The sequence below is a fragment of the Xiphophorus couchianus genome, chromosome 22, assembly GCF_001444195.1.
Source record: "Xiphophorus couchianus chromosome 22, X_couchianus-1.0, whole genome shotgun sequence".
In the NCBI taxonomy this organism is placed as follows: domain Eukaryota; kingdom Metazoa; phylum Chordata; class Actinopteri; order Cyprinodontiformes; family Poeciliidae; genus Xiphophorus; species Xiphophorus couchianus.
In genome coordinates, this window is record NC_040249.1 from 473440 (window position 1) to 499512 (window position 26073).

The 26073-nt window shown below is 39.8% G+C and overlaps 1 protein-coding gene across 1 annotated transcript; it reads right to left on the reverse strand.

Annotated features, from left to right (window-relative positions):
• Window positions 1–462: 462 nt before the first annotated feature.
• Window positions 463–26073, reverse strand: LOC114138530 (heterogeneous nuclear ribonucleoprotein L-like). Its single transcript, XM_028007858.1, has 14 exons — window positions 25302–26073; window positions 20442–20560; window positions 16900–17009; window positions 16002–16129; window positions 12380–12465; window positions 11856–11952; window positions 9680–9752; window positions 8482–8553; window positions 7547–7764; window positions 7001–7122; window positions 6707–6908; window positions 4888–4945; window positions 4658–4756; window positions 463–4105 (listed from the first exon to the last, which is right to left on the reverse strand). Exons 1-14 carry the CDS (start codon window positions 25524–25526, stop codon window positions 4050–4052), a joined length of 1665 nt encoding a protein of 554 aa, XP_027863659.1. The 5' UTR covers window positions 25527–26073; the 3' UTR covers window positions 463–4049.

A 26073-nucleotide genomic window follows, 5' to 3' on the forward strand; every position in this document is an offset into this window, starting at 1 on the left:
CTTAAAACTAAGTGACAAAGCAGGTCATTTCTTTAGAAGGTTCATAACAGTCTGGTAAATAGAGAACCCCAGCCACCCTGCTGGGAATCAATATTAAATGCTTATTTTGCCTGAACTCAACCTTGTATTGTTTCTTGTAGTGATGTGGCATACTGAATTAAAATGTCCAAAACTGAAGACGCCAGGCAAATGCATCAGTTTACTGATTTATTGACATCCAAACAGGCAGCCTACAAATCTGTCTTCATCATTATTTCCCGCTAATCATAAAGATGTCTAAAAACAAAAAGCCTGCGCTATAAAGTAAAACAGACCTGTGAAAAAAGTGCACCCTCTTACAATTTATAACATTACCCCAAACCAAAAAAGAAATATATATACTTCTCTGATTATAGTTAGCAAAACCTGAACTTAAACACAAAAGTAGTGTGTAAAAACTGAGAAACACCTTTTATTTTAATGTAGAGTTTAAAATGTCTTTATTGCCATTTCACAGTAGAAATCATCCCACGACACGATACAGAGAGGAAACGATAAACAGCATCTTAATCACTAACAGACCTCAGAGATCATCTCTAACTAGGCTGTGGAGGCCTTTGGCCACTGCTTCACAACATCCAGAAAGAGTCCAGTTAAAGTTTCTGGCTCACCACAAACTTTAACTGGTAAGCCAGTTAAAAGCTTGTCTGATTGATTGATTAATCAGCCCCTAATCACCCTCCTCCTTCTTGGAGTAGCAGAAAGAGTGGAAGCCATTTCTCAGACTGGTTCCTAGGTTTCAGAGGACGCTTCCTGTTCAAACCAATCCAACAGTGGCAAATTAATTTACTCTGGGTTTTTACTACACATTTCACTGATTGTAGTGATTTGTTAGTTGCTGAATCATAAAACAGAAATGTGTTGCCCTGTATAACAAATCAAAAAAAGATCTGACATCATCAATACCCAACTTTTTCTGCACTTTATGTAAACATGTCTTCATCTCTCCCAGGCAGCATCACCAAGGTGACGAGGAGGGAACTGGTAGATGCTGGGGTACTGCGAACTTGTATCCTGGCTCACTCTGCAACACCAATTAGCTCATCACTAACACGATCTAATGTCAGGTCCAGATACTGACTAATAGCTTTCATTCCAACTTAAGAGTTCCCACCATCCAAGCAGCAGTGACCACTGATAGGATGAGGAACACTGAGAACATCCAACACAGGAAGGAAGTGGGATTTGCTGGATCGCGCTTCACCAAACATGGATGAAGCATTCGGCTTCTGTGCACCACAAACACTGCATTGCTTTAAATCAAGGCTAAAAACCCACCTGTTTTAGAGTTGTTTTTGAACCATAATAAATAAAACATTGACCAACACATGTGATGTGCATTGATGAATTCAACGATGACATTTGTCAAAATGTACTGTTACTGGTTTTCTCAATTGTTGACTATCGTGTTTTTATGACTTTGTACTTTTGTGTTTTTTGTTGTAAACGGCCCTGTTGCTGAAATGTGCTATGCAAATGAACTTGACTGATTGAGTGACAAACAGCTGACTGAGAACCTACCAAAGAGTTCCATCACCCAAACCCCTATCCCAGTTATAGTTATAGTTAGATTGTTCTGTTAAATGTTTTTATATATTATTTAATATTCTTTAAAGCACATCTATTGATATTATACTTACAGCCATTAGAAAAACTGAGACAAAAACATATATATAACAATGCAATAACAATAAAAAATGGGGATCGGCTCAGAAATTCAGAAATACCCTTAAAAATAGTTTATATATATATATATATATATATATAAAGTAAATGTTGGCCACATCTACTGTCACAAAATTCATTTTGATGAAGTGAACACCTGACTGTTTACGTGTTAACACCCGAAGTATTTAATAAATGATTTTATCAATCATTTGATGTACATGAAGGCTAACGATGGCTAATTTTCAAACTGGCATGGAGGTGGAGCATCTGGACAGTAACTGTCCAGATGATTCTTAAAGCAGGAGAAATGACTTATGTGAAATAATCTGCAAGTGGAACTAGTTCTGTTTTCTATCAAGAATTATTGACTTAAAACAAGCTTGTATATTTTGCTAAAAAGTTACTTTTAAATTAGTTTTGTCTAATTTCAAGATATTTGAACTATAAATTAGACCAAAAATACTTGCTAAGATTTTGTGCCTTTTTGCAGTGCGAGGGCTGCTGTCAAGAATTTTTCTTAGTATCTGTACTGCAATGGAAATCTTTGTGACACCCCAAGTACATACAGAGCATTTTAGAACCTCATCACATCCAGATAAAAGTATTGGATAACCTTCTTATAACCTCACGTCATTCTGCACCATGTTTAAAGTCAGGGTTAAGATCAGCTGGATCTGACAAGTGATAAACACCAAACCAACAACCTTTCAACACATGCAGCTGCATTTCATCTGAACACTCTCTCTGGGTGCAGAACTCCTTCCAGTAAGTGTGGATTTGAAGTACTAAAGGGAGACTTTAAAAATGTAAAAACCAAAACTTTTTTTATGACCCATTAGAGGGTGTAGCGATGTATTGTTCTATTTATGTCAGGCAGCATGGGAGTTTAATTATGTTGCTGATGTGCAGAACAGTAACTGTGGCGACTAACAAATGAGGTTTCAGGCTTTAAAGGAGCAGCACTGTGTGGTTTCCAGGTATATAGTGCCATTTTATAGCACAACCAAATAACTATGTTACCTTCTGTTGTTATAAAAATGCTGCATCAAATATGACTGAGTTTGCAATTTAACGCCTTGAAATCGGCCCTCTGTCTCTCTCCTGCTCTTTCTGAAACTCCGCCAACAGGAAGTCATTACAAGGCACCTGTATTAACACTTCAACAATGTTTATACAAGCGTTGTGCAGTTCTACCAGGTGTTTGCTAGTTGCTGCGTCTGAAGGAGCTGCCTGGGGGAGTTGGGTCGGAGGGCTGCTCTGTGAGGCAGAGCCTTGGAAACTGGGAGGAGGAGCTGCGCCACGAAGGCGGGGCTAGGTCCATCCAGGCATTTTGCACAGCAGAGCGGTTGCCATGGAAATTAAAAGATTTCTCAAACATGCATAAAAGAATTAAGGCAAAACTCCAGGTATGCTTTGATCAGGGAATAACATTAAAACATGAGGTAAAGTTGAAAAAAGTCCATTTTACATAATACTGCCCCTTTAAAGCAACCTTCCCACATATGCAGTGATGTGTTCAGATGTGCCACAGAAAACGACCATCATAAAACAGCCTGTACATTAATCAGCATATATTTGTTGGGATTTTTATGGTAACCAACTGCAGCTGCTCTGCTTCAGTCTGTCGCTCTCACCTGCAGATGGAGTGAAATGAGAAGTCCTGCTCATGAATACCTGAGGACTCATGAAATAGCTATGGCTAAAATTCTCATATGATTCTGTAAAAACGCAACACGTTGTGTCAGAATGATCACTTTGATATATTGAAACGTTTGCCTCTAAGTATCCAGAGTGTCCTACATCTTCCAGCTGATCAGCAGTGGAGGCATCTCATGCTGACCAAACAGCTGGGAAACATCTGTAGCTGCCACCAAGACGAAAGGAATACAGAACATGCACCTTTAAACACTGGATGAGAACTTAAAACTTTGTTCCTACTTACTTAAACTCTTACAGTGATATTCAAAAGCACAATGGATTTATCAGGTGTCTTAACAGGAAATATTCTTAAAGCGTGTGCATGAGTAACCGTGAGAGATGTCAGATCCACGTTCAGGTAGAATCCAGACTCCAAGACAGAAGACCAACAACAGGTCAGGTTTTCCCTTCATGTTCCAGACAGTGGTAAACACACCCTGAGGTGTTTTCATTGGTTCCCAGCTGGTCAGACCCTCTGGTCAGTTTGTTCCTTCACTCTCTCCATTTCTTTCACCGACCATCTCAACATCACCATCGTCCAGGTAGCTAACCTGCAGTGTGGCTCTCCGTGGTTCTGCTGAGTCTTACTTCCATCAGAGTCACACATCAACAGCCTGTAGCGCTCTGTTTGTGCTCGACAGCCTTTATAAATGAGACGAGGTGGAAAAACACAGTTTCAGTGTGTATGGGTTGGATCCATCTGCAAGACAAGCAGACAGATACTTAGATACAGAATTGAAAAACAAACTCTGAACTGTAGTGCTCATACTGGCAGCATGCTGGAGCAGCTCTGTTACTTTAACTCTGATTTCTTCTCTTTGCAGGTTTTAGTTCAGTATCATTCTGGTTGAATCATTGCTTGTTTTTATTCCCTCTGGTTCTGGATGCTCCAGATGTCGCACAAGGAAGGAGTGTGACATGTGTGGGGCCTTAAAATACATTCACAGGTGTTCCCCCATAAGCTTGCCATCATTATGGGTTTCCCATCCTGTCATAAAGTTAAAAATGCTATTGTACTAAATGCGGAGAAGATGTATTAAAACTGAATTTGAAGGCAGTTAAAAGAGTTTGTCTAATACGGTGAATTAAATGTAAGTGATGCAACCTAACGATTGTACTTAGTTATTGAGAATTTTTTATTTGACATATTTCAGGAAGTACAGTCTGCTATCTAGATAAAACTGTAACTTATCCTTATTACAGACTGGACTCGGTCTTTGTTCAGACTTCAAAGAAACAGAGACAGACTTACTTGGTATCCTAATCTGGTAGTGATTGAGAACAGTAAGAGCCTCCACAGCCTCCGTCTTACTGTCAAACTCCAGCAACCCAGAGATGGTCTTAGAGGAGGCTGAGAGGAAGATGATCAGACACGTCACTTCACACAGGAAAGTCCAGACAATTCATATACAACTAAAAAAACCGCACAAGTTTAAAAACATGCAGCAACGTTACATGAACGCAATAATATGATCTACTTACGCTTGGCGTCAAACATCTTGAATTTGATGAAGCCAGGCACGTCGTGCTCCCTACACAGCTGCCAAAAAACACATAGTTCCAAATAAATACAAACATGTGACTAACTACCACCCAGACAGCTTGTTGAAGCCCTGTTGAGCCATGAATCCCTTTAGCTTTCAGTAGTGATGATGTCATTTGTTTATTTACAAATAAGATTATTTCTAAAAATCCTAACACTGTTGCATGCAGATGTCAATGACAGTAACAGCTGCTGATGTGTCAGCTGGTTCTGTCCTGATGTGGAGATTCTAGACATGAAGGTCTGAATATGACAATAATGTTTCTCACTGTAGGACGGTGGCCTCCTCCACTGTAGGAAATGGTTTTCTTATGATGTGAAAAAGACTTTGCCCCCTTCTGGGTTACCTATTCTTTCGCATGTTTGTGTTTCAGAACGTCAAACCAAAACATATAAAAACTGGCTGAGTCACCTTTAGCAGCTGCAACCAAGTGTTTATGATAACGTGCAGTGAGTTTTATATACCTGTAGAGGAAGTTTGGCCACTCATCTTTGCAGAATTGTTCTTTCAGCCATGTTGGAGGGTTTTCCAGTATGATCCTGCCTTTTTAATGTCATGCCACAGCATCTCAATAGAATTCAGGCCAGGTCTTTGGATATGCCACTCCCACGTCTTAATTTAATTTTAATTCAGCCTTTCAGAGATGGAAACAATGAGTTTTGAATCATTATCCTGCTGCAGAAGCCAAGTTGGTTTCAGCTTGAGGTTACCAGCGCACGGCTAGACATTGTCCTTCAGAATGTTTTGGTCAACAGCAGAATTATATGGTTTCATTTATCACATCAAGTCTTCCAGAACCTGAAGCAGCAAAACAGTATGTTTTACCACTGCTATGATCTTTTTCTGAAATGTGGACTTATTTTTACGCCACATGTAATGGGACACACACCTTCCAAATAGTTCAACTTTTTTCTCATTAGTCCATAGAAGGTTTCCCCAAAATTCACAACTTTGGAAATGTTTTCACCATATGTGGATAACGGCTCTCACCGTGGTTCACTGGAGACTCAATAGCTTTAGAAATCGCTGTGTGATCCTTTCCAGACTGATGGATCTCTGTTATTTTCTTTATTTTTTGTTCCTGCATGATGACAAGCTTTTGAGGGCCACTTGGTCCACTTCAACTTGTCATCCAGGTCCTATTGAAGTGACGTCTTTATTGAGAACAGGTGTGACAGTAATCAGGCCTGGGTGTGGCTAGAGACAGTGAACTCAGGGCAATCACTTTGCCATGCAGGTTTGAATTATTTTTTTCCCCTTAATAATAAACACCTTCACATAAAACCTGTATTTTGTGTTTACATGTGTTGTCTTTGACTAATATTTAGATTGACTTGATGTTCTGAAACACTAAAATGTGACAAACATGCAAAAAACCGGACATCAGGAAGGGGCCAAAGATTTTTTTCAAACCACTGTCTCTCCCCATCCCAGCCTGTCCATAAGGACACTTGGATAAAGAGTTAATGAGTTTGTTGGCAAGGACATTTTCTAAGATTTTATGCAGCAGTAAAAAGTTTAGATTTACTAAGCTACACTAAACAAGCTTCTACCAGACACAGAGGTGGAGGGCTGATGATGTGGGTCTTTCATACTCCCACCAGGCCTGGCCACCTTGAGAACACCGAGTCGATCTGTCCAGCAGTAAACACTAACATTCAGTTTAATGCGTGCAACGACCACAGATGGAAAGGCGTCTATCTTTAAAGCAGACCTTAAGGCAAAGAGTCACCATATGTGTGACAGCGGTATGGTACCTTGAGCAGCTGGTCCTGGGATATACAGGGAGGAACGTTGTAATAGTGTAGCACAGCAGACGGAGGCTGGATGATGTTCTTGGAGGCTTGTCCGGCGCTGCTGAAGCGGTTATTCCTGGTCATGGCGAAGTCCTTGTAGCTGCTGCTGCCATCCTCTAACTCAAACACCTGGCTGGGAATCACTGCGTGTTGCTTAGAGACACTGCACCCAACAACACAACAACATTCTCATCTGTCCACTTATTACAGGCTGAGACATGCTAATGAACATGAGTGGATTAGAATTCCTCTCACCAGACATTAAGTCTTTTTCCAAACAGCTTGATACTGTTGAGGTGTGTGATGGCTCGGTCCACTGCATACTCGTCTCCCATCTCCACCAGCGCCGTACCTGGAATGCTCTTCATAAACTTCACCTGGAACAACACACACACACAGACAAACGTCTGTAATGTTAAAGTCACAAAAGAAGCGGAAGGGCTGCAGCACATTTCAAGAAGTGTCAGGTATAGTAGACACAGGAAAAGACAAATAATGTCTGGACAGGAAAAGGACATTTTATGTAGTGGTAAAAAGACATTATCCTAAGAAAAGTTTCCTGTTTTCCTGAGACACAGCATTGGTGTTCATAAAGATATTTTCTAATGAATCTTTTTTGTTTCATGAAATTTCTGCTACAAAGTTGACAGTTTGGAGAGCTTCTGTCTGTCGAAACTAAAAGAGATTCTTTTCCCAAAGCAAAAATCACAGTAAAAACATTTCTTTGTGATTTAAGAGCTAACATGAATTAAAACAAACCTTCAAAAGAAAAAAACATTATAGGAACACATGTATTCCTACCTTTTCTATGTTACCGTAGAGACAGAAGAGGTTGAAGATGCGGGTGCAGTTCATCTTGGATGGATGGAGGCCGCTCACCATGGCTACGGAGCTGGGGGTGTGGCCAGAGTAGGACGGGGAAGACTGGGGCAGCGGGTAGGAAACCATGTCTGGGACATCCACTGAGCTGAGCTTGTACCTGCTATTGCTTGTCAGAGGCAGCAGGGGGCAGGCCAGGCCTAAAGTAACAAACAGCATTAGCCACAAAATGAGCCACTGGTTTTAGGGTTTTACTAAACCATCACTGTCTGCTTCTGTTGTTTAGATGAGCTACACTGTTTTAATCCTAATAATATATTAGCCTGAGAAAAAATCACACATTTGCCTCTTAAATCTTTGATTATATACAGAACTTGGTAGAAGTATTCACACCCTCTTGAACATTTTCAGATTTAGTCAAGCTGATATCATTATGTTAATAAATGACTAACATGGTGCCAATGCTGATGCTGATGCAGATATATCGAGCATCACTACTTCAAATATAGTTTTATTAGAAGGAACACTGATCAGTACGACGGCATATTAGAGCCAGCGCAGATAGAAAAACACAAGAGGGGTAAGTGTCTGCCAAAAAAAAAAAAAAAAAAAGCTCAGAAATTTTGAGATTAGTTTTAGAAATTTTTGAAAACACATTTAGTGGAATGAATGTGTTTGAGTAAAAGGTGGAATAAAAATGTTCATCCTCATCTTGACCAGAAAGTGAAAGGTTCTTTCTCTTCTCTGGTCACTGAAGGCAACATGGCAAAAGAAAATTTGCAGTTCCGCTAAACTTCTGAATTTTATTCCTTTCTGCTGAATGAAAGTTGTTCACTGAAACTGCTTTTGTCCACAAACTGATGTGAACACATCAGTCAGATGTTAAGAGATGATGAGAGTGGGTGTGGAAATCTTACCATAACCATTGTCAGCATAAGATGATGGGTGTTCTCCTAAAATAGCCTGCTTTTGTCTCCCTTTCCCACGTTCTGAAACATACAAGCGAACACATGGATCATTAGAAAGTCAGCACAGCCCTTCCTCATCCGTCTGAGACCAATACATCTGCTGCTTTCAACAATTCAAAAACTGGTTTTGTGAAGACTGATTTAATATGGAGCTTTCCTCAATATAGATTAAACCCTGTGTGGCATTACTGCTGGAATTCACTTCTGGAAAACATTCTTCAGCATAAAAATCACTCAATCATTTAAATTATAACAGCAAAATAGCTTCAGTTCAAAATTATTATAATTTTTTCTCATTCCAGCAGGGAGAAGAGGTAACTCAACAGCTGGTAGAGAAGACACATTGTCTTGATTTTAAATCATCAACTCGAGATGATTTAAAGTTTATCCTTATTTATTCAAACAACATAAACTACAGAAATGTTGTTTGAAAAATGGTCTACTCCATCATTCAGTAGACTGTAAAGCCAACTTTATCTGCAATAATTCAATAATTAACTTTGGACTCACACCTTGCTGTGTAAATGCTAACTGTAGCTGATAAATCTGAGGCCTTGTAAACATGTAGCCAGGCATTTTAAAAATGAATATCTCTGCCGTATAGTTTTAAAAAATTATACCGTGCACATCGGAGCAGATTCAGAAAAGTTTTCATCCACATGAACTCGAACAAGTCTGCCCCTGAGCTTTGTTTTAAATATGCCAAACCTATAGGGGGCAGTGCAGCGCAAAGGTAAAATCTGTAAGCCAATTAGATTACTTCAAAACAATCAAAACTTCCTGTTAAAACTTAAACACAGTGTCACAAGGATTGTTTGTGTGGACAGACATATAAGTTGAAGTACCTTAAAATAGCATATGATAACATAAAGTTCATAAGACACAAGACAATGTCGATTGGGAATTATGTCAAAGCAAAGTATGTGGATATATTGGTGTATTGTTTATTGCAGACTGCAATACGCGGTGGCACATCACCAAATCTCCGTTTTCCCATGTACACACGCAAACACAAATACTGAGTTTTTTTATTTTATTTTATTATTATACGCTCTACATCTTTACATGACCTCTGCTGACAGTGTCACTCATTGCCGCAAACATCAGTGTCAGTATGATGAAGATAAAGAGAAACAGCTTGTCTTACCTCGTCTGACCAAGTATGGTTTGGTGTAGTCCCAGCTCTCATTATCATTCTTTATTACATTCAGACGTGTTGGCTGTTGACACAGAAATAAGACATATTAAGGAACCATGTACTGCACATGTAATTAACTTTTGAAATCCAAGCCTGGGGCGTTAGGGTACAGTGACAACAGGTAGAAGAGGGGCTCTAGAGACACTTTGAGGCTCCGGCTGTGCCACCCACAGCAGTGAAACAAAGGGAGGAATGAGGAAGACGAGTCAGGGCGTGTGTGGATATGAAGTCATTGTTCTAAGCTAATACAGGCACAGTAATTATTTTTCATCTCATTCTACACCTAAAATAGTATTGTGCAGCAAATGCTGCAGCTTTGGCAGTGCGGTGTAAATGTTACAGCTTTAGCTTTCGTTCTAATAATTCCCATTTAGGTTTAGATGACATCTGATGCTTATTAATACCCTGGAAACAGTCTTAATAGATATGGATGTTTTCAGGCACACCAGAGTTCCCCCAGGAAGTACCAGGACGGAGAGGAGACAATCCTCCTTATCACTGTCTGGAAAATTATTTATCCAGCAGAGAAAAATGTAAGAACTACAGTTAACAGCATAAAGTTAAGTGGAGCCATTAGTGATGAGTCATGATACGACTCGTGTATTATTGCTTCTAATCGAAAAGTGCCGTTAAAGACCAATAAACCTGTGTGGAACACATAGAAACCTGAACTGGTCTGCTGATACTACCCATAAGGTGAATGTGCATCAGTAAAGGTGTCAGTGGATGCTCAGTTTTAAATTTAACTTATAGCAGTCATGCTCTGTATGTAATTGATCAGAGGATTATTGCCGTATGAGTCAGTGTGATTATTATAATCTCTTAATAGCTCATCATGCTGGTGAGTACAAATCCCGGCAGGTGCTTCAACAATCCTAAATCCTGATTATTAGGGTTTGGTTTTTTTACCTATGAGATTAAATGTTTTGGTTTGCATCAGATAAATATAAATTCTTTTAATAGATGATACTTTAACACATTATTAATAGTCCTCAGAAACCAATGATGAAAGGCTTTCTTCTATATTTGACTTCATAAAAAAGTCAATTATGGATTTAGATATTACTTTTATATTTTGTTTGTCTTCTAAAACTTATAAAATTATAATTATGTCAATTATTGAAGCTTTATCATACAGATTTTTGTCTCACATTGCCAAGCAGTATTAGTGACAGCAGACTTACAACAGGAAATCAGATTTCTGAAACTATTTCATGTATTAATGCTAGAAATGTAGATGTGTTTATGGGAATTTGTGACCATTTTTCAAGAAGTGCATTAATGAGATCAGACAGTGATGCCTGAGATGGACTGAGTCTCAGTCTTCGCTCTACTTTATCCTAAAGGTGTTCTCTCAGGTTGAGGTCAGGTCTGTCAAGTTCTTCCAGACCAAACTCACCTTGACGAACAGTGATGATATTTACACACACTCCCTGATTATGGAATTCTCTCCTGTTGTTTTGACAATGTGTCAATTCCATTAATTATTTTAAACTGTAGCTACAAACTGCATTGCATAAACAGGCTTTTAATTTAATTTGATATTATGTTTGATGTGTGCTTCCTCTGTGTTTTGTGGAGCACTTTATGATTTTATCTGTGAAAGGTGCTGCGGTTCCATTGGCAGATTATTTCACTTATAACATGAGAAAAATGTCTTTTTGTAAGTGAAATAATCCGTCAGTGGAACTAGGGCTTTTTCATCCATATAAAGAAATTACTGACTGTAAACAAGATTCTAAATCTTCCTGAAAGTTACTTATAAGTAAATTTTGTGCCATTTCAAGTGCACTAAGGTATTTGCACTAGAAACTAGACCAAAGATTTTGTGTTTTTGCACTAAAGGCATTTGATGTCCCTTTTTTTGAGGTTTATGAAACAATAAAAATAATTTTAGAATCAGATGCCTTGATGCATAAATAGATACTCTTATAATTTTATTCTTCAAACCTCCACTGGAGAACCTGCAGCAGATCTTCGTAGTCTAAATTTTTGACTGTCGAAAAATGCCAATTGACCGAGTCGATCAGAATTGCAATCAGCAGGTCAGACCAAGCTGGTATCAGCCGGTAAACTGATACCAGCTCGGTCAGCAAAAGCTGCTGATGTGTTTTCTGTTTCTTACCCTTGCATATTCAATCTTGAGTGTACAGCAGCCAGCATAAATGTCAGCTCCATTTAGTGCTGCTTTGGCCTTCTGGGCACACTGAACTGACTCAAACCTGGAAGAGTCACATTAAGGAACACAAACACGACAACGCTGCCCAATCCCGAGCATGCACATCACATTTCATCTGTTAGAGCCTCGTGTTTAAGTGCAGCTACTAGAGTCAGAACAAATATCCCCATGCAACGGAGCAGCAGCTAACAGATCTCTGTGTGGTTTTAAATGGATTATGTATAAGAGAAGGTGAGAGCCAGGGCCGTTTCTAAAAGGGTGTGTTTGAAACGTCAGACAATAGGTGGAGGAGCTGTGACTCAGACGGGTGTGGTTTGAGCTAAACCGCCAGAAACGGAAAGAAACAAAGATGGCAACATCAGGAAAAAAAATTTCCGCCATATTTTTGGATGAGCAGAAGACATTCTATGGCCCCGCCCACTTAGATGACCAAGGCGTGTAGACGCAGTGACCCTTGAGGAAAAGGATACTCCACCATGGCCTGGATTCCGTTTCTCTTAAAGATGACAATCCTCAGCACGCTGCCTATGGGGTTACACACAGTGTAGAGAACATCCTGGACAAAAACACAAAGAAATTCTTCTTTTAGCTCCACATACATTAGTTTAAGAAGAGCATAAATAATCATCACTAAACATAATGTGTTTTGTTAAAACATAAGTAAAAAACTTCTATCAACATTTATAAGTTGTTTTATTATTACATTTTTAGAGTTGTCTGTTTCATTTCTTGTCATGAATACGCATCTAAGTTAGCATAAAATAATTTAGATCTTAATCTGCCAGGGTATGAATACTTTTGGGCGGAAATTATGAATATGATCTGCTTTAGACTCCAAAATATACACAATAGATTCCAGTTGTTCTTAATAATACTACTTTAGTTTGTTGAAGTTTGCAGGTATGTGCCTTAAAGTCCCACCACAGAATTTAATTCGAATTAAGATCTGGACTTTGACTAGGCCAGTGGTCTAGTTGTTCTGTCGTAGAAGTGTTGCTATGTCTGGGGCCTCAGCTGAAACCAGTCCAATCCGTTAGCCCTCTACCCCCATGCGAAACACTTGGTATGTGATGTTTACACATCGTATACGTTTTGGTTTGTGGTCCTACATCTCCACCTTAGTCTCATCTGTCCTCAGAAAATTGGTCCAGAAGTTTTGTCATTTGCTCCATGTCTTACCTTTCTCTCTCCTCCCTATTTCCTGTCCATGTCAGTACAATAAAGGCCACTAGAGCTTAAAAATAAGGTTTCCCACTTTTAACTGAGCCATCTCACTGCAGAATGATGGACTTACCGTAGTTGAAAAATGTCAATGTAATCATTTCTAATGTCATTGCTGATGTCTTGAAGCTGCTTATGCATTTGTTTTTAAAATAACATTGATGCAAAAGCAATGACAATATTAACTGTCTGTTTCATCTTTCATCTATATAGTGAGCTTAAAAATGTATTAAAAACTGAAATACACACACAATCATAACATGTGTGCGTGTGCGCACGTGTAGAGGTGTACTGTTAAAGGTGAACTGGAAACAGGTCTGAGCTTGTCCATCTGACTCATCACATGGCCGTAGGACCAGCTCCTTTCCCAGACTGAACTATTGTTCATCTCATCTAACCAGTCAGTTCAACAAACAGTTGTGAGCTCTCTCACCACCCCGGGTGTGAAGAGGATCGCTAGCTTTTCTCTAACCACAATGCTTTCCTTTCCTCTAACGTTTCTTTAACAGATAACAACACATCATGCCTGACTTGGTCCAACACATATTATGATTTTCCAGAATGCAGATGAAACCCTGTAGATGGTTCTCAATCAGCAGATCTTGTGTCTGACGAACAGAAAGTACAAAGTTTGTTTTATCATGTTTGTCTGTGTCATATAGTAACATGCAAGTGTTGAACAGCTAAGTAATCTAAACCGGTTCTGCTCTTCCTGTACAAGCCTCAGGAAGTCCTACACACAACCGCCATTGCCTACAACTTAGGCTCTTCTTTATCACTGTGTAGAGAAACAACAACCAACCAGATGTGATCAGAGTGAGTGGTTTCCACTTGGTGTAATGCAATGTCATGTCAACCAATGTGAAGATATGCAGTCTTTAGCTTAATCTGCTGAGAAAATATGGAGTAAATTCTTAGCATGTTACTAGGCAGTCAGGGACTACAACCAGCTGAATCTGACTCACTGGACTGTTTCAATCTTAGTCGGTTCCAAAATTGTGCTCAACAGTCGATTTACATTTTAGTATTCATCACTGGCTAAAACAGGTTTAAACATCCTGAAGGAATATCAAACAGTTTTTCCTCAACCCTTCTTCCTTTAGAGACAGACAGTGATGCTCGTCTACATTAACTACTGTTTAGCTTCCTTATGCCTCCACGCCTTTAATGTCCTGCCATCATCTGCTGCTGTCTCCATAGCGCTGCTGTCATCAAGACTGCAAACGCTGCACAGCTTCGCATGCAAACACAAATCATCTGTCACACAACTATATGGTCACTGATCAGAGTGGGAGTACGGTGAGTGTTCTGTGGCACAAGTCAGAAAACAATGTCTATTGGGTGATGCTTCCCTAATGCTACAAACTTATAAAAGCTTCAAACACTGCTGTAGAGTTAAAATAATGGTAAAAAGAATATCTGAAGTTGCTTTTCCACAGGCTTGGTTTAACTGGTTCTGCCCCGGTCTGCCCAGGACCGGGGCAGAACTGCAAGAACCCTGTGTGGTTCTTGCAGTTATTGTACTCACTTCAAATATTGCCATAATTGAGTGTAAGCAATTTGATTATCAGCAGACTAGATTCCTTGATAAACTGCAAACGCCAAAGAACATCTCAACCACTGCAGTGGAGCTACTCAACTTTTGAAATGGAATGTGATTTTGCAATGCTCCCAGCAGCATGTCTCTCTGAAGAATGGTCAGCAGTGAAGAAAAGAGAAATGGTCCAGCTCTGGCCAACATTCTATCAGAGTTAGAGGTTTGTACTGTTCTGGAAAGAAACACCAGAACTATATAATATTAGTTTGGTATGTGTGTATTTTATTTTTTCTTTGGATTTTTCTTTTCAATAAAGTTCATGTATGGATATTGCTTTACATGGGTTGACTACATAACCTAAATTCAAAAGGTTGCATGTTTAAAAAATAAGAATAAAATGGCACAATATAGAGAGATTTGTCCACATTGCAAACTAATCAGCTCAACTGAATTGTTCTCATTATGTTTGGGCCAGCAATTAATTTCTAAAAGACAAAATTAAAATATATGAGTTTATTTGAGTCCATCCAAATCTTGAGGTTCTCCATTGCTGAGTGTCACTGCAAACATCATAACAGCACCAATCACAGCTCCTGCACACTCACGGTCCTGCTCATATTCACTCTTTGAGCAGTGAGGAACATACATAACTCAGACTCTCCATGCTGGGCTCAAAACGAACCAGAAATTAACAAGTCAGAGTGACTTTGACGTCTGTCTACACACTCTGTACACTGTAGCTTCTCCGGTATTAAGATAGATTATTTCGTAAATAGTAAGTGTGAGAAGCTGTGACATTGCGTGTGGTAGCAGATGATAAGATTGTAAAAGTTCATACAAGTGCCAGAAGTAAAACATAAAAATATGTTTATAAAAATATAAAGGTTTGTGCATAAACCTTTATAGCGCTTGTTTACATCATTTAAAGGCACACAACCTGTTCAATGTAAGCTTTATAAGGTGCACAGTGTACAAAACAGTTTCATGTAAGAAAAGCATGTGTTTTAAAGAGGAAAAATAAGAAGGAAACAAAGAGACCCAATAAAAACTATGCCAGAAACAGTACAAAATGTACTTTTATTTCCTACATGTACAGTCTAAAGTCTGAAGATACATTTTTTTTACTGAATCAGACATGAAAACCTGTGAGACTCAGAAAAAAATACAAACTCCGGGAACAGAAAGACATCATCCAGGAAGATATTTAGACCATCCAACTCTTAGCCAACGGCTAAACCCAGATGTTTGCCTCTAAGGTTCCCAAAGGCCCAGTTACGTACCAGCAACAGTCAGACATGACTGTATGTGTTTGAAATGAAGGTGTGTGTGTTTACCGTAGTGATGGGGTAGAGCGGGTTCTGGATGGACAGCAGCAGAACCTTGTTGCCGCTGTTTGGGTTGTCAGCGTTTGTTGGTCTGGTGATTCGCTTCGATGTGGAGTAGTTAAAGTAAGCCTGTTGTCCTAGTTAACACATCAGTCAAAACATAAACACTTCAGAACAATTGGACCCAAGTCCATTATCTTTAAACTGGTTGGTAATTAGACATGTGAATGGTATATGGACTCAATTTACCAGTAAAAATGCAAAGTTTACTGATTTACTGTGTAGTGTCTTTGATGACTTTGTAATTTTGCGTTTTATGATGTAAAGCACGTTGAACTGCTGTGTTGCTGAGCTGTACAATACAAGTAAAATTGATTGATTGATTAATTGATTGAATTTACAAAGCATCTTTCCAATCATACAAACAACTCAAAGTGCTTTACACTACAGACTCATTCACCCATTTTCTCTAACACACACAACTGATTGGTAGGCAACTTGAGGCTAAGTGCCTTGCCCAGAGGCACATTGACATGTAGCAGGAGGAATCAAATCTACAACCTTGAGATTGCAAACCTCAATCATCACCATCATCCAGCAGTAATCAAGTTAACGGTCCCTCTGACAGAACTTAATCTAAGAAAATACACAAATACCTAAAGTTGAAGACTAACAATTGGCCAAAGCTGACTTGTGGTCCTGGACATGTACTAAACATCATTCAGATTATTCAGATTTCCGACTGGATTAGACCATTTCTCTCCACAAATATGCGAACCATTTAGTGTTGGTCTTAAATCTCCCTTTTACAACTCAAAGTAAAGAATTGCAAAAGATTTAAGGACAACTGTGCGCTTCATACAAGCTGGAGTTCTCCAAAAATATCCCAGCAGAGGAATGGAAGTACCTGCGATGTACACCGGCTCCTTGGCGCCACAGGTCACACAGCGATCAGCACTCTCCACTGCAGAGAACTCCACCAAGGCCTGACGCTTGAAAGGCATCATCATCACATAGCTGGAGAGAAAAAAAAAGAAATATCTGGATAGGAAATGACAAACACACACTTCGCTCTCAGATCTTTTCAATTTCATTAAATTTTTCTGGATTTCTGCAGGAAAAAGTCAACAACATCTTATGCAAACATCTCAGAATGAAAGACTTTGTATTAGTGACCAAAACATTTGATTGTGCAACGGCTGGCAACAAAAAGGAACTGCTCACTCAGTGTGTGTTCTGTTCAGCATGCCATGTTTCTCAATAGTTAGAGCATTGCTGTCATGTTTATCTACTTTATTATTAATGTATTTAATTATCTAACTTTGATCTGCAACAAAGTTAGACACTCATGGTCTGTCTGAGGGCAATCCAACAACAACATGAACACACAACATGGACGTGATGCGGAGTGAAGATCAGTTCAGTCCAGAGCAAGGTTTCACAACTAAACAGCTGAAAAACAATAACAGGAAATGCATGATCTGCTAGGCTCATCACAGTCATGGAAGGATGTTTTTATAAAAGTGACTTTTATAAAATCATGTAATACCATTGTGTGCTACAGGCTTTCAGCATTCAGAAACTTGACAGGACTTGAGAAGACAGAGCAGGTAAAAACCACTAAAAACTGGATTGAATTTAAAGGTGCTACTTTGTTATATCTTTTATTTATTGGTAACTATAATAGTTTTTTATAAGGAGATGGGGATTCTGTTTTAAGCAATTAGACTTGATAAACTAAACATGGGGAAAACCTCTAAGCCTTCAAGGTTTAGTTTTCTTTATGATCGTCTCAGATAAAAGGGCTGTTTAAATAAATCTAGTTTCTCAACATTCACAGTTCATACTAAACTGTGTGCATCATTTTATTAGGCATATTTTTTTGCATATTTTTACTGTTTTACTTTGTAATTTAGTTGAGTTATATTAGCTTAGTGAGTCTGTATAACTGGAAAGTTGAATCATTTTGGATAGTAAACTTATATTAAAGAGAAGTAATCTGTCATTATTTTTCTGTGTAGAGCTGGTGTTGGACTTTTAACTTCATCGATTGTTATTTTAATACCTAAGCAGGTATAGAGAAGCAATAGCTGAAATTGAACTATTAGGCTGTTATTTTTCTGATAATCAGGTGGTGCCCCGACAAGGTAATTTTGATCTAAATAGCTAGTTTTGTTAATAATTGCCCTGTGTAATTATTTATAATTATTCATAGCCAAACCAGAGCCTATTGCTGCACAAGACAGTAAGCAATAATACTCCAACAGTGTATTTTACTAATATCATGGAGCTAAGTTGTCAACTCTACAATCAACATCAATGTTGAAATCTTATTTTTGATACCAACATCTTTGCATACTTTAATAATGTGGTGTTTTCTTAATGCTCATATTGTAAAACAGTAAACCTTTTCTCGTCCTTCTACATGATGCAATGTTTCTAAACTCTCTGTTGGGCCCAGATAGCTCTCATTCTTCTTGTGCTTTGTGGTTATTTCATGTTTAAAACTAGTGTTTGGCTCTGTGAACCAGATTTTAGCATGAATGTCAAACTGCTGTTAGAGCACGCAGACAGGTTCATGCTGTGGCACGTCTCCTCTAGAAGTTGTTTAAAACATATGTTTTAATGTGTAAAAGATTTATACATAATTAATTGCTTTCTTTTCTTTTATATAGAGAGAGTCCGTCCAGAACCTTTGCATTCATGCATTTCTGGTTCACCTGTAAATCTGATGCACAAGCAGCATTTGCTAACAACAGCAATTGGTGACAGAAATGCTTTTCTTAGCTCACTGGGGGTTCATTTTTGCTACAAAAACCAATCTGATAGGACAATAGAAAAGTCTATTGTTGTGTTCAAGTTGTGCTAACCTAGCTGTTAAGCTATACAAGCCTAAAATATCATATCAATGCTAAACATGTAGCAGCAGAACAGACGTCCCCAACACTAATGTCAGAGTCCACTGTCCACATTCCAAAAGACGTTCCACGAATAACCAGGAGTTACTGAAGCACTGGGAAGCTGAATGGATAGAATAACACGTTGCACAAGTCTGATGGCTGAAGAATCTGAAGAACAGATTAGAAATAATACATATCTGAGCTCATATGTCTATTTATTCAATTTAGCCACAAAAGGGGTTTTTGAATTGAAAACTACTAAAGTTCATAAAGACCCTTCCACACAGAGGATGATTGTATAAAACTAATTTACTACAAAATGATAAAAAGGACACAAAGTAAAGAGAAAGAAGGTCATCGGTGTAAATGGGCCAGTCGGCTCTCCCTTCTGCCAAATCCAACTAATGTCCCCTTTATCCACCGTCTCTACTTCAGCTGCTCCACAACACAATTTGTGAATTCACCCGTTCATGAGAGACTGACGAGTTTGGCTAATGATTTTTGGTGATCATCTGATGCTCCAACTTCTTTCAATTACAAGAACCTTTAACTGTATTAATAATAAATTATTGATCTTAATTAGCTGCATAAGTCGAGCATCGATGCAAACCCTGTTGCACAGCAGTTGTCTGTGCTAATACATAAGATGTAAAAGACTGATTAAAAAGACATATCACCTCTGCCATTGAAATAATTAATTATAATGGTCATTATATTACAGGTAAGGAAAAACTTGTTTTGAAAGCTGTTAATTATAATTCTCAAAGAGAAACTGGCACCAGCTAGTGTTAAAGATGTCCGGTGTTTTTGCGTCCAGCTGAAAGTGGGGGAGCGGCTGAGTCAGTCTGTGAAGTTATGCAACACCTGGAGTAGATCAAGATGTCCAGCTGGCACAGACCATAACAAAACTGAGCATTTGAGTAAATTTCAGATATTAGTATTAATATTAATGACTGTAGCTGTCTTTAGTTTTTTTTTTTATCCATTTCCTAACAGAACTGACTGGTCAGTGTTTTCAAATTAACTCCAGTTGCGAAGCCTTCACTGAGTTGGTCCTGAGAAGCTGCCCAGCTGAGGTTGCCATGGTGATATATCAGAAATGGATTTATTTATTCATGGAGACAACCTGTAAATGTCAGGGTAACAAGTAAAAATATTGTAATCTTATTTCTTATTACATATTTCCCATGCTTTATTATACATAGATAAAAATATGTATAAAAACATCTGAACAACTACAAGGTTTGTAGCTGTGAAGCCAACATGAAATATAACTGCTGTGATGTACAGAATCATTAATGAGCTTTTTCTCTCTCTGGCACACACACGCATGTTTGTCTTGCTATCTGTGTGGGGATTTTCCACTGACTTCTATAAATTTCTATAGCCTAACCCTATCACCTTAGTCTTAAACCTAACCCCTAACCCAAAAAAAACATTTCTCCTTGTGGGGACCAAATCCTGGTAAAGGACCAACTCACTGCTCCACAAGGAGCAGTGAGTCCCCACAACGTAATATAAAACACAGAAACAGTGGATGCGTTCTCACCATATTGGTCCGAATTTCTTCAGGGCGTCGATTAGGTCTGCTTCTACCACGGCCTCACAGAGACCCCTGACATGAACAACCGGACTAGGAGAGATGAGATGGGAGTCTTCGCCATTATCCTGCAACACAGTTAGTGATACTCACAGTAAAGCAAGTTCATATCATGCTGTATCGTGCTTGGCATCTTCAGTATCCATTTTCTGACTTTATTGGCACAAAATAAAATGGTCAGCAAGACAAATAAAACACCCGGTTCAATTTTCACTTTCTTGTAAATAATACGTGGTCTGATAGAGAACAGCTCAAGATCAGTCTGAGTAGATAAAGTGTCTATAAATAATCAAGTATTTCCTCAAATTCTCAAATAAACTAGGTCTATGCTTTGACGAGGCCATTCTTCAAAACTAATAAACACAAAATTAAATATTAGCAGAACAATTTATACAGTGATATTGTCGCTCAGGAAGACATATGAGGAGGAAAGAGGCATAGAAAAGGGCGGGGTAGGGTGGGCGAGTGTCAGAGCCTGAGATGATGTCTAGACCTGAGCAAGACCTTTCAGAACAGAAGCATAAACCCAACATGTGCTTAGACCAGGGGTGGGCAACTCCAGGCCTCGAGGGCCGGTCTCCTGCAACTTTTAGATGCATCTCTACTTCAACACACCTGAGTCAAATAATGAGGTCATTAGCAGGACTCTGGAGAACTTGACTGCACTTAGGAGGTGATTGAGTTATTGGATTCAAGTGTGTTGGACCAGGGAGACATCTAAGATTTGCAGGACACCGGCCCTCGAGGACCAGGATTGCCCACCCCTGGCTTAGACCTACTGTAGCTTTAAACTAGACAAAGTGATGAGAGACCAAAGGGCTCTAAACAAACCGAGACCCAGGTCTGTAGACCTAACTCTGAATCTAGGCAGACCAGAGTTCACTTTTTTGGTCTGCATAAGAGTTTGACTGCACATTCATACCTCCCCAAATGAACAAGACTTTCTAGGAAAACGAGTTACAGTTTGATTAAAGTGGACTAAGAACGGTTGGTGTGAAAGCATCCTTAAACGAAACTCCAACCTTACAATGAACTGACCAGGCTCACTCAGATTCTAGATAATGTCCAGGGACTGAACCAAGAGAAAGATTCAACAGCTGCATGGCTATTTAGGAAGAGCCGCGAGTCGACTTATGCACAGGTCACTTCCAACGGGATTCTATGGTCCGCTGCACATGATGGAGATTTCCCCAGGCTCCCACTTCAGCCTAATGGACAAACTCAGTATGTCCATACTACTCTAAAAGTTCTCCAGGTTACACTTCGAAGGTACTATTCTGTATTAAGTTTCTCTATCCAACCAAACAGGAGGAACTGTTCGTGCAAATCTCTGTTAGAGGCAAAGCTCCAAAGGCAATTCTTATCTGTTCAGCTATGAGTTTTAGTGCAGGTGCGAGTTTTAGCAGTGCAATGAATGCTGGAAGATGCGGTCCGATTGTTTAGTATAAATAGATGGATGTCCAACACCCACCTGAGTGGGGGACAGCTTCTCCAATGTAGCCATGGTCTTCTTGGTTGCTTTTCTGACTAATGTTCAGTGTCCTTACCCAGACTGTCAGTCCAGGTGGACGTCCATGTCTTGGTAAGCCTTCAGGTGGTCCATCCTGTCTCTATGTCCAGATGATGGATTGACTCTGGGAAATGTTCAAAGTTTGGGATGTTGTTGTAGAACCTAACCCCGCTTTAAAGTATAAAGGTGCATCAGAGTAAAGCAAACGACAACTTATACGAAGAGCTGAGCAGCATCTAAAGCCATCAATGAAAATCTCTGGAAAACTCGACCAAATCTCTCTCTGCAAACAGTTTATCTAGTGCCCTCTAAGTGAACACACCACACTGAATGTCCTCTGTGCAGTTCTTGGGAGATGCACATAGCTCCTCTCCTTGTCCTTCATGAGGAAAAGCAGATCAGAGTATGTTGCTTCTCACCTCCACCCACTCACCCACTGTTCAGCAGCAACCTGTGGGCAGAGGATGGTCAAAGAAGGCTGAATTTAATCCGTAGAAAGAAGCTTTGAAGATGCCTCACCATAACAATTTTTATGCCAGAACAGAATGCTTGACAATATATATACGTGGGAAAACATCTTCCCCAACAACATGGTGAGGTCTATTATTCTTAGAGATAATCCTGTAAGTGATCCAAACTTGGCACTGATTCACTCATTATTGGGTGTTAAAAAAGGGTTGCATTGGAAGTTGTTAGGCCTCATTGGTTTCAGTTCTGATCAGTCAGGCTGAGGTTTGAGACCATAGGTCAGAGTGAGAACAGCTAAAACCACTAGATTGCACATGCTTAAAACGGCACTGAAGAGGACATCCTGTATGTATTATGTCACCTCGTTCTTGGTGTATTAGTCTCATCACTAGATAATCTTCATCAACACATCTAAACCACGACTGTTGATATGATGACGGTATTGAGCTGAACTTCCTTTGTTCAGAGTGTTACTAGTTCAAAGTCTCTGTTCCCTGATGTGGCTAATAATAATTTATGCGGTAAACTGCATGCAGGACGTTGAAGTATCTTCAAAAATCCAGTGTCAGCTTATGTGCAGCTGCTGTGACAGTTGGTCATCCCCTCAAGTCACGAATGCCTCGGACCAGTCAAAAAGCACCATTATGTCTGTGTCTCGGTTGAGTCATTTTGAAACCAAAGTAAGAAATGAAGCCAAACACGTTCAGTTTAATTCAATTTCTATAGAACTAACTCACAAGTATCGTCTCTTTACAAAAAAGGTCTTTTTGATTCAATCACTCACACCTTCCAGTTGAATCTTGTCATCAATCAGTGCAGTTAAAAGTTTAGAGAAGAACTGAACACCGAAAATTTTGTCCTATAAACTCAGTTCATTGAACTTGTTTTAGAAAGTCACACACGTCTCTAAGTTCCCCAATTGACTGTACAGATCAGAGGTCAAATAACAGGCATGAAATCAAACGAATTGTCTGAAAACCTAGAATCTCTATCTCTGCAGCAATCCACTAATCAGGCCTGGATAGAAGAGTGGTTGAATGAAAGCAACTCCTTTATAAAAGGCTCAAGGCACCCCGACTGGAGTTTATCAAAAAGTACCTGAAGGACTCTCGGACCAGGAGAAACAAGATTCTCTGGTCTGATTAGACAAAGACTGGTCAGATTTGAATCCAGCTGAACATCTCTGGAAAGGTCAGAAAATGACTGGCAGACGTTTCCATCCAATCTGATGGAGCTGGAGCAAAACTGCAGAGAAGAACGGACCCAGCTGCCTAAAGATGGATGAGCTGAGCTGATAGCATCATGTTCAAAACGACTGGCGGCTGGAATTGGTGCCAAAGGTGGATCAATAAAGTAGTACTAGGCAAAGCTGTGAATAGTTATGTAAAAGTGATTTCTTGGTTTTATTTTTTAAGAAATTTGCAAAAATCTCAAAAACCTTTTTCCACATCGTCATAATGGAATTTGTAGAATTTCGAGGAAAGAAACTGATATGGCTGTAACACAACAAGACGTTGAAAAAGTGAAGCTGTGAATACTTTCCAGATGAACTGTATCGCTGATTCTGAAAAGCCGTCAGGAGGAACTATTCACTGCAACTGGAGGTGAATCCTGACAGTCAGATTGTACGGAAAGCAGCAAGTCTGAAAGAACTACAGTTAAATATACTGTTATCTGTTTGTGATAAATATAGATCAACTTGATGTTACAATAAAATAACAGGTCTACAGCTATGTATGATTTAATACTGTCTCCTGAACAGTACGGTTATTATCTGGTAATAACAGTAACATTACTGTGAAAAAAAGCCACCAAAAACAAATAATTTTTTTAATTCAACTAAAAAAAGTACAGTCTGATACTGAAGATTTTAAAACCTTATCCCTGAAGTAAATGAGTCCATGTTTGATTTATCCTGTTGATTATTTTACTCAACTAACAGCTAATCACCCCGTAGGAAAAATGGCACGTGGGCGTCCCGTTGCAGGTTATGGTTAAAACATTTATTTACTTTTGCGAATTCAAATTCCATTACGTCATTCAAATCACAAAACAGTTATGTGATATTCTCAAGAGAAGTAATCTCTGATAATCTGATAATCAATATATTTTTAAAAGTAATCTTTTTGACTCTTGAATGTCTTTACTGTGAAGATATACAGTACATCTGTCTTTTCTTCAGACACACATTTGCTCCATATCATCAAAACAAACAAACTTGAGCCAATCTGGGCGTTACAGGATTAAGTCATCCTGTGGTTAATGACACATCCAGCATCACTCTGCTCTCCTGCTGCTTCACTTGTTTTGACTTTATAAGGTGTGAAAATGTTATTATTTTAATTTTAGTGACATGCCTCCTCTTTTTCACGGCTAACAGTGTGCATGGTACACTAACAGGGCATCATTTTGTGCTTAAAGATGGAAATATGATCTATATTGTTACTCGGTGTTTTTGGTGAATTGGTTCAGAGGAACTTTTCAGCAGCTTTATAGCCAAACCCAGATTAGAGCTTGGTTTCTCTCCTTCTTCCTTCTCCAGTGAAGGCCAAGCTGCCTGCCAGGTATCTCCTCTTTTGGGCTCTACCGCGGAGCCTAGACGCCTGGATGCTGACTCCATCAACCTGCGGGATGATGCAGACAGACCCCCTCCATGGAGCAACCAGTGACCGGCAGCTTGGAGAGACAGCTGAGCGGAGCTCTCTGACACCCCCCCCCCCCCCCCACACACACAACAGCAGCAAACCAGAAGCCACGCGCACGCGCATGCCAGCCTCTGCGGTGCTGCTCGGTTCCGTCAGCTTAGGTAATAGCATCCCTGCTCTCCTTACCTTTCGCCCTGAACCGAACTGCCTGCCGCTCCATCGGGCCCGACTGTCCGTCTCTGCCTCCCCGTTACCGGGCAGCGACCCGCTGTCCGAGTCCTCCCCCTCCTCCAGCTCATCCTCCGCTCTGTCCTCCTTCTCCTCCAGCGGCGGCTCCTCCATTTTCAGCCGCTTGGCAGCTCTTCCGTACTCCCCTTCTTCGCGCTGACCGCCTGCTTCCACCGTCGACATATTCGCGGCTTGCGGTAGAGCTGTCAGGGAGCGGGGAGGAGAGGCTCTGCTGTCCGTCGCTCCTACACGTCCATTCCAGTAGTTGTCCGTGTCTCCACTGCGAGCAGCCTCCCGGCCTGCGCGTCTCCGTGTACCTGTCCCGCGTTGCGTCACCGGTCCGGGCTCCTGTCGGATTCACAGAGGATCTGCGACGCCACAGATTTCTGAGTGTGGAGGTGTGAGGGGTCCGCCACATCCCGCCCCGCGCGCTTCTTATTATTGGAGAGTGTTTTCAGCGCACTGGAAACACGGCACGTGATTGGTCGACGACAAGGCGTCAGCGTCTCCGAGTTCTGCAGCGGGGGACTAGAGACAGGGATGATGGGCAAAGATTCAGAGGCGGACAGGAAATAGCAGAGGAAGAAATCAAAGGCATGACACTTGTGTTGTGATAAACAGTTCACTGAATCATTAATAGGAAGTTATCCATTTAACTACATTGCTCTAAGCATAGAATCATTTAACTTATGTAAGGAAATGCTGGTGGATCAGTATTAACCTAAACCTA

What these genes read in the sequence shown, in the direction of transcription:
- LOC114138530 (XM_028007858.1), bottom strand. Translation starts at nt 25,526, where the DNA reads ATGTCGACGGTGGAAGCAGGCGGTCAGCGCGAAGAAGGGGAGTACGGA. An exon ending in TCAAGATTGAATATGCAAGG is followed by an intron (nt 9,753 to 11,855) that starts GTAAGAAACAGA and finishes CTGTGTCAACAG; the next exon opens with CCAACACGTCTGAATGTAAT. An exon ending in GGAAAAAGACTTAATGTCTG is followed by an intron (nt 6,909 to 7,000) that starts GTGAGAGGAATT and finishes TGTTGGGTGCAG; the next exon opens with TGTCTCTAAGCAACACGCAG.